General features: G+C 42.3%; 2 protein-coding genes across 7 annotated transcripts in view; both read left to right on the top strand.

Annotated features, from left to right (window-relative positions):
* DEPDC7 (DEP domain containing 7) overlaps window positions 1–6846 on the top strand; it is a 15464-nt gene extending 8618 nt beyond the window's left edge. Inside the window, exons 9-11 of one of the 2 annotated variants that reach the window (XR_004843045.1) lie at window positions 3324–3489; window positions 5996–6214; window positions 6708–6846. Coding sequence is in view for 1 of the 2 variants with exons in the window: in XM_035902330.1 (XP_035758223.1) it covers window positions 3324–3352 (29 nt within the window). In the remaining variant the exon portion in view is untranslated. Of the gene's footprint in view, window positions 1–3323; window positions 3495–5995; window positions 6215–6707 lie in introns of those variants that run through there. The other variant, XM_035902330.1, reaches the window with a different exon arrangement.
* TCP11L1 (t-complex 11 like 1) overlaps window positions 1–8639 on the top strand; it is a 26250-nt gene that overhangs the window by 10363 nt on the left and 7248 nt on the right. For 2 of the 5 annotated variants that reach the window (XM_035902327.1, XM_035902328.1), the window contains exons 2-3: window positions 3324–3489; window positions 6708–6840. In XM_035902327.1, the coding sequence (XP_035758220.1) occupies window positions 3336–3489; window positions 6708–6840 (287 nt within the window). In that variant the 5' untranslated portion in view covers window positions 3324–3335. Of the gene's footprint in view, window positions 1–6; window positions 1146–2347; window positions 2539–2623; window positions 3490–6707; window positions 6841–8639 lie in introns of those variants that run through there. The other 3 variants (XM_035902326.1, XM_035902325.1, XM_009646920.2) reach the window with 3 other exon arrangements.

Genomic DNA, 8639 nt, shown 5'->3' with positions numbered 1-8639 from the left:
AAAGCGCCCTGGAACTTCTGAACCGTTGTGGAAGCATGGCAGGAAAGTGGGGCCCAGTACGGGGAGGGCGAGGGGGTGGAATAGTAACGTCACTGCTACGTGGTACGGAATTTTTGTTTACGGTACCTTGTACGCTCTCCTTTGGTAGACCCTGCTGATGGACCGGGACTTTTGGGGCCTTACACATAACAGGTTGCAGATAGGGAGGGTGGTGGAAGTTCGTAAGCATCCCTTTTCATTTGGAAGAGGGACAGGCCATAGCTTCACCATGCAGAGCTGAGGTGTAGGTTGCCTTTTAGCGGGTTATGAGGGAAGGCAGGTTTTGATGTGGCAGGTGAACAGGGGTGAGGAACGGAGCTTGAAGAAAGGTGGCCTGCAGGTAAGGGGAGTCATCGAGTTTCATCTCATACAGAGCAGTGGTGCCGGGCTTGGACTTAGGAGGAACTGCTTCGGTCTTGTGTGTGCTCCATAGAAGCCCGGTCAAGTTTATTTAATGTTAGTGTGCATCAGATGATTTGAGGACCTCTGATGAAAAGAACCTGTGGAAAATATCTTGTTTAAATTTTAATTTCTTGGGTTTTCTCCTGTACTTCTGTTTTTATTAAAAATAACTGGAAGGGAAGTGCTAAGAAGTAGTCTTGGTTCTATTAAGAGCCAGAATTGTTTCTGTGAAAGGAAAGATGACGAATCACACTTTTTGGAAGAGGTATTGTCCAGCTTATTTACCCAGTGGAAAGAGGATTTGTTCTAGATGTGTTCTGGCAAATAATAGCAGTAATCCAGCAGAAAAGGGTAGACTGTTGCAAACTAAACCAACAAGTGTGCCTGTTTACCTCATCTGCTGAACAGTCATTTGGTAGAATGGCCCAGGAGTTTTTGAACCCTCTTTTCACAGCTGAAATAGGGTTGGTTTTTTTTTTTTTTAAACTAACTGTATTTAAATGAAATAGTTCGTTTTGAGACTGTAGGCTTTGATCTGCCATTTTATGGAAAGCGATGCTTTAGGATGTAGTCTCCGTGGTAGGACTGATGGCCTGGTGGGGAAAGCTGAGGGTAGTAGTCGTGACACTGATTATTGTCTTGGCCCTGTCATTTATCTTCTGTGAGTCCTCAAGCAACTGAACTCCCACCTCAGTTTCCTCTCTGTAAGTAAGATATATTGTAGTATTTCTCTACTTTTCAAAGGGTAGTGAGGATAAAGCACAGTGAGAGATTGCAAGGCACTATGGAGCATCATGTGCATTAAAGACCTAAGTAGGTCTTCATTGAGTCATCTTTGTGCTTCAGGCTTTGTCTTCAGGAGGATGCTTTGTGGAAGAGAATGGATAGGAAGAACAACCTGTCTGTCTGAATGAATGTGGAAGCCTGTGTGATAATGCTTTTATTCTAGCAACACGTTTCCCTCCTCTGTTTAACCAGTCCTATCTTATAATTTCTATTGCAACCATTGCTATGATCTTCTCTATTAACCACTTCTTTATTAACAGAGCTACTCATCCTTCTGCTGCTAGAGTGTTTGCCAGTAACAGACCTTTTGTCCGCTAGACCAGAGATCCACTTCTCCTGGAGCACTGGTTTCCCACCAGTGGGTTCCAACTGGTTTCCCACTTCGCGTGCTGGTTTGGATGCCTCGTGTTACACGTAGCTGGAGGCTATCTCTGCCGTAGTCCAGAGGGCGGCAATATGGCTGCAGCTCTGCACAGGCTGCCGCTTGCTTGCCCCAGCTGGGATTGTCTGTGTGTGTGAAGGGGGAGATGGTCAAGCGTTTGGGGCAGGGACATCAGTGGCTCTGTTCCAGCTAGAGGTGAGGGCTAATATATGGGTCTAACAATACCTGTGCTGTTGTCTTAGTTTTCCCACGTAATTTACCCCGTGCTTTTTACGCTTTGTTTTCTTTTCTAAAATAGAAATCACACAGTGCTGTGGACGAGTGTTGTGTATCTCGTGCATCTAGCGAGATGATGATCCTGAGTCATTGCTGTAGAACAAAGCCATTTCTTACGTGCACTGAGCTTTCCAGCTGCCCCGTAGAATCACATTGGCGCCATCACTTTAAGCACTAATGGAGTAGGGTTAGTTATTACAGCTGTTGTATGAAAATACAGAAATCTCAGCGCTGCGTTTTGTATTTCTACACTGTTGCTTGCTTATGCTGTATCCTCTTCAGTGTAGTCTTTGACACTGCAAGTATTTTTTCTAGTATCTGTGAGGTGTCTCGGTGTCTCTCTTGCTGAGAGATTGTTTCTTTCAAACTTCTGAGAGTGGGGATGATAGTAGGTGAAAGAGGAAGTTGGTTTTTTTCCATGAGCTTGCCTTTTTCTTTTTTTTTTTTTTTTTTTTTTGAAAGGCAGAGTCTTCCTGGCTTCCCACCTCACAGACCATCCAGGTTAAGTAATTGAGTTAGAGACATCATATGCTCTCTAATAGTTTTTTGTAAAATTGAAGTCTGAACAGTAGCTTCCTGTATGGTAGTTTTCTGTGGTAAGATGTGGAAATGACGTTCTTCAGAGGGAAATCTGAATATGAAGATAATGAATGGTGAGACATGCTTTTCTAAAGGTCATTTTTTCAGTGTAATTTGGGGTACACTGCAGGTGTCTGTGATGTAATATAAATATTATTTTAATATCTAATGTTTAATAAACTAATATTTTAAATACTTTTAACTATGTTCTTTACTGTCTTAATTTTTTTTTAATAATCTGATATTGTATGCATAAATTATGACTCTTGCATGGAACGAGAATATGGGAGTAGAATTTTATATTAATTTATCTCTAGTCCTTTTTATGCTTCTTAACACATTTGGATGGCTCAGAAGACTTTTAAGTTCTGAGCAGTTGGGGCAGATCATAGTTCAGGGGTATGTTATGTTCAGAAAGCTTTATCATTATGTAGTGGGGAGATGTCACATTGGACATAATCTTTTTGTAGAACGTTTGCAATGCTATTCTGAAGGTGTTTTTCACTGCCCTCTCATAAGCAATGCTAAGAAAGAAAATTAAATATATGGTTTTTTTCTCATCTGTATGCATTATAGCGAGGGAACAGTTTCAGATTTTTGAGAACTTAGTAGGAATTAGTAAGTAAATGGTAGCTGTGTTGAAAGCATCCAGTTTTGCGTAAGATGGGAAGTGAGTCATTGAGTCCAGGTCCACTAGCATTATGGGAATGACATCACATAATCATATAATTCCTCATAAGATTAATTTTATTCTTATTTTTTTCTTAATCAGGAGAACTCCTGGTGATGCTTCCCCACTCAGCCATGTCAGAAAATGCTTATTCATTCCCTTCTTCATCTTTTTTTGTTTTCTGAAAAGAACCAGCTGAAAATGTCTCAGAATCCTGACAAGCCACATTCAAGTGAAGAAAAGTTGAGTGGTTTGGAGGATGGCCAAGTGGAGAGCTTGGACAACCCGGATCGATCTATCAGAAAAAGAATACAACAGAGTGCTTCAGGGTCACACAGAGATGATACTCCAAAGGGTAAGCAAAACTGCTTTATATATAAAAAAAAAAAAAAAAAAAGGCAAATTCTACTTTTTTTTTTTTTTTGGATGGAGACAATCATGGCTTTTTATAGCATTCTGTGCAAGTTATGTGACTGTTCATCGCTTGCCTTGAAACTGTTTGTAACACCTTTCTCCCCATTTTGTCTTAGTACTTAATTATTCAAAATAATCATGTTGCTCTGAGCCACATACAGCTTAGATACCTTTGCGTGTCTGCAGGAAGGGATAAGCAGTACTCCAGCATATTCTAGCTAAACCATTGCTGATGTTTGCATTATCAGCTGAACCTTCTGGAGTGTTGCAGCCTCTGCTTCTGCTGCAGGGCCAGGAAGGCTGTCATCAACAAAGTAATGTCCTGTTACCCCCTCCTGATACAGATGGGAAGTTGTATATTTAATCCTAATACTACTTCTAGTGTCAAGCAGGACTGCATATTTTAAGTTTATTCCTAGGGCATATTTTTCTTTGTTGTTCTGCTTTTAACGTGAGAAGTTGGATACAATATGGCTACCAATTATTTCTGGCAAACCTACAGATAAAACCAAAGGGAAGTTTTCTGGTCCCAGGGATTCAATTCAAAGAGGCAGAATTGCTCAGATAACTAGTTCCAAATTTCTGTAGAGAGTGTCTCTGCGTGTGACATCTTATTTGTTGCATTCTTCTTATTTTTTAATAGAGTTCATTATTACTTGGGGTTTAGTGTCATGTTACACGGAGATGTTCTGATGGAGTTTATATCCATACGTCTTGCTGGTTGCCTGATAGGAATTGTGGGGCATATATGGAGAGAGGCTGTGAACGTGTGAAAGTAAAATGCATAGTGCAGTCTTGCACTGCAACATACAGCTTAGATACCTTTGCGTGTCTGCAGGAAGGGATAAGCAGTACTCCAGCATATTCTAGCTAAACCATTGCTGATGTTTGCATTATCAGCTGAACCTTCTGGAGTGTTGCAGCCTCTGCTTCTGCTGCAGGGCCAGGAAGGCTGTCATCAACAAAGTAATGTCCCTCCTGATACAGATGGGAAGTTGTATATTTAATCCTAATATTACTTCTAGTGTCAAGCAGGACTGCATATTTTAAGTTTATTCCTAGGGCATATTTTTCTTTGTTGTTCTGCTTTTAACGTGAGAAGTTGGATACAATATGGCTACCAATTATTTCTGGCAAACCTACAGATAAAACCAAAGGGAAGTTTTCTGGTCCCAGGGATTCAATTCAAAGAGGCAGAATTGCTCAGATAACTAGTTCCAAATTTCTGTAGAGAGTGTCTCTGCGTGTGACATCTTATTTGTTGCATTCTTCTTATTTTTTAATAGAGTTCATTATTACTTGGGGTTTAGTGTCATGTTACACGGAGATGTTCTGATGGAGTTTATATCCATACGTCTTGCTGGTTGCCTGATAGGAATTGTGGGGCATATATGGAGAGAGGCTGTGAACGTGTGAAAGTAAAATGCATAGTGCAGTCTTGCACTGCGTTGTACCACGAAGAAGTTGTTGGTCTCAAGCCCTCCCCTCTTGTTAAGGGAGCAGATATAATATGAGAATGAAGTAACATGATTTAAGAGCATTCTTTGGTAAATGAAAGAGCCTTAGCTTTTAGTGCATCCACTGCTAGAATGAAGTCATTTGGCAGTCAGACAAGAGCACTCTCTTTCAGCTGTGAACTTTGTTGTCCTGCTAGTTCTTCTCAGAATATCAATCCTTGCTGTGTTCCCAGAGTCACTGTGCAAGATTAAGCTCCAAGCAGAAGGAAATAAGGGTTTAAGAGTACTGCACAAAAAGAGCAAGATATTAATGAAAAACTAATTTCATTTTTTCTTTCATTTTGAGAGTTAGTATGTCACTCCTATGCCCAGGCTGTAGTTGAAGTTAATGAACTACAGAGAGGAATTGACCCATTAGGGCAATTCTGTTGTGGCTTTTTTCCCCTCTTCTGCTCCACTAGATGTTTTCTGGAGGAGCTGAGATGAACCTTGCTGTTCTTGTCTGCCTCATCTGAGGACTCTCATGATCTAGCCTTCTCCTTTATCTCAAATACCTGGACCAAGGAAGAGCTGTGGTGCTTCGCCTAACTTTTGGCAAGGCACTGTAGGGCACCCACGTGCACTTGCTTGCACTGATGCTAGCACAGCTAGAAGGAATCTTTGCCACAAAGGATCAGTGGCAACAGGTTTCAGTTGGCTTCAGTGGGGATGGGATTACTCCCCAACCAGTATGGCCTACACCCTTGGCACCTTCTCTGCCTTTATGTTGACTTGTTTTTAGGGCTGTGACGCCTCTTGCACTACAGCAATACCACTAGTGTTGCAGCAGGTGTTACGCAGTGCAGAACAATTAGGAGCTGTAATTCCCACTGTATCCAGGAAGCAAATAAAGTTTTCTGAAACTGTCCCTGTCCCTATTCTACCTTTTAGATTCTGCAGTCAGTCACTACCTTTGTCTCCTGCCTAATGAAAGCTGGCCTGTTTTTTCAGGTTTGGCGCTTTGTCCTACTCGCTTGTATGCCCCAGGGCCCAATTTGAAGCTGCTTCTTCATCCTTGTCAGTCCCAAGTGCCTGCCAGAGGAAGAAGTCTTAGGCATTGGTGTGGGACTGGGTCTGGACGTCCTTTGTCACTTGGACGATGGCCTCTGGGGAAAAAGAATTTGGAGAAGTGCCGGTTGCACTGGAAGTAGTGAGAATAATTAGCTACTAGTATGTTACTGCTTAATGTTGATGTCTGTCTGTTTGCTGACTGCTTTAGAGATGAAGTCACTTCCTTGAAAAATATAAAATTGAAATGGCAACAACTGCACGATAATTGAGGAAATAGTGCAGTGAAAATACTAGTATTTCTAATGATTTCTTCCTACAGAATGGAGAAGGATGGTACTAAGCAATCCTAAAGAAGTGAGGTTTTACGTGTGAGGTTTCTTTTTGTTTTTTAAAAGAGCTTGATGGAACTTGGAAGCAATTGCATACTGAGCCCAGAATATCAACTTGGGTTCACTCCTTTGTTTCCTGTAATACTCCAAACCTGTGTCATCTGCCAGCTGGGAAGAGGAAGGGAAGGAAAGGAGAAGAACCTTCAGATGATACTGTCTTTTGGCCCTTTGTATGGTCAAGAAGGTGGAAAGGGTCCAAAAATATTAATAGACTTTTTTCCACAGACTTTTATAGATAACTGGCAGTTGAATTTATGTTGCAGCTAGTCCTCCTCGGCCTGTGTCAATAGAAGAGCTCATGGAAACAGCTAAGGGAGTAACCAACATGGCCTTAGCACACGAAATCGTTGTTAATGGAGACTTCCAGATAAAACCAGCTGAATTACCAGAACACAGGTAAGATTGTTACCAAACAGATACATAAATTAAATTTGCATTTGTAGAACTGCAGAACAGCTCTAGTGGATCAGATAAAGGCTCTGGCTAGTATCTTGTCTGGCAGTGCCTGACATGAGATGGGAAAGAGCGTAATAAGAATGATGTAAGCGTGCAGTTCTGCTTCCTCAGAAATGTGTGTGCATGGAAGTTGAACCTCTGGGAGTAATTGTTTGGGCATGTGTGGTGAGAATCCCAGTGTGCTGTGGTTTCTGTCAGTGTCCCCTTGTCCCAGGAGCCTGAGATGGCTTGAATACCCAAGTCGAGCTGCAGATGCAGGTGATGCTCTTAGCATCTTCTGAGCTTTCACTGCCTGTGGGAGTAAGATGGAACTGATGATTTTAGCTTCTTCTGAGTCTAATGTCTGTTACTTCAGGGATTTTTTGGGGAAGAGATTCCTGTGTTTTATTAGGTTAGTCCTTTCTCCTTTTAAGTTAAGTCTTTCCCTTTCCTTCTGACCTACAGTAATTCTACCCCCTGCTGAGAGCGGAGAGGGAGAGCAGAAGGGGCCCTGGTCGCGTATTGGCCTGCATAGCTGACCCAGTCCTGTCGACATGCTTCATCTGCTGTTCCTTTTTCCTTCATGCACAGAGAGATGTGGCTGACAGTGTGTTTCCTGGGTTAATTTGTGAAAGTTGAGTGTATATTTCATGGAAGAAACTTGGTCTATATTGGAATCAGTGTTGTCTGTGTTTGAGAGAGACCCCGGAGCACATTACCTTCAAGGGTGGTGCAGGAGAATTTGCTACGGGTGGCTCTTAGAAGACTGGCATTGATTTCCTCTATAGAAAGTGGTCATACTGAGGCAAAAGGTCTGATGCCCATCTCCACCAAAACAAGGTGACGGTAGTTCCCATTAGCGTTAGTAATGAGAGGATGTTGCTAGGAGCTAGAATCATCCCTGATGGAAAAGACAGTAATGGGAACAGTCTGGTCTTCCCTTCTCACCTGGACTATTCCTGTCTTTCCAGCTTTGATGCCAGTGTATTACACCAGTGGTGTTTTATTAATGGCTGTGGGCTGCTACCAGCACGAATGGTCTTTGAGTAAGGGTTCAATGGAGCAGATGAGGGTCTTTGCTATACTTTGTTCACTTGTCTCAGCCTCTGAGTTGGTAGGAAACTGAGTTGTGGCTCCTTTGAGTGCTGAGGACAAACAACGTTTGAGCGAGCTAGCACATGACAATAGACGTCTCTGTTGTCCATCAAGACTCATCTACTTTAGAGCTCAGGCAGTGATTTGATCTGTCTTCTCAGCACCATCTTCCAGTGTCTGCCTTGCCTGTTAGACGGACGCAGGCAGTGTGGCCCAGTCCTCCTTTGTTGCCTTACTTGCAGGTCGCATGCAATTCATTTGTGGTCCCATGATCTGGGACCTGTCTCTAGCCTGCACAAATGCTGCCTCTGAAGCAAGCATTGGAAAGTATGCCTGAGACATGCAAAGCTCATTCTCCCCTTTCTACATTATCTTCTCTGTCCCAGCATCTTTTGGGGGAACATCCATCAGGTGTTTTCTGCTCAGCAGTTGATGGCTGAGGATAAATGCTTCATCTGAAGCCCTACAGTTAAGAGAGTGCCGTTCTATTCAGTGTCCACTTCTGCTCTGTGTTCCTTCATGTGGACTTGTCAAGTGAAAATGTGCTGTGATAGTGGATATGGTATTTTCTGGTATGCCTCAGCGCCATAGAAATGATCTTGGCATTTTTCAGTGAAGAAGGATTTTAGCATGTTTTCTTTTTTCCATCCTTTCTTCTTCCCCCA

This window comes from Egretta garzetta, unplaced genomic scaffold (assembly GCF_000687185.1).
Source record: "Egretta garzetta isolate BGI_Z169 unplaced genomic scaffold, ASM68718v1 scaffold509, whole genome shotgun sequence".
Classification (NCBI taxonomy): Eukaryota; Metazoa; Chordata; class Aves; order Pelecaniformes; family Ardeidae; genus Egretta; species Egretta garzetta.
This window is presented reverse-complemented; position numbering and strand designations above follow the sequence as displayed.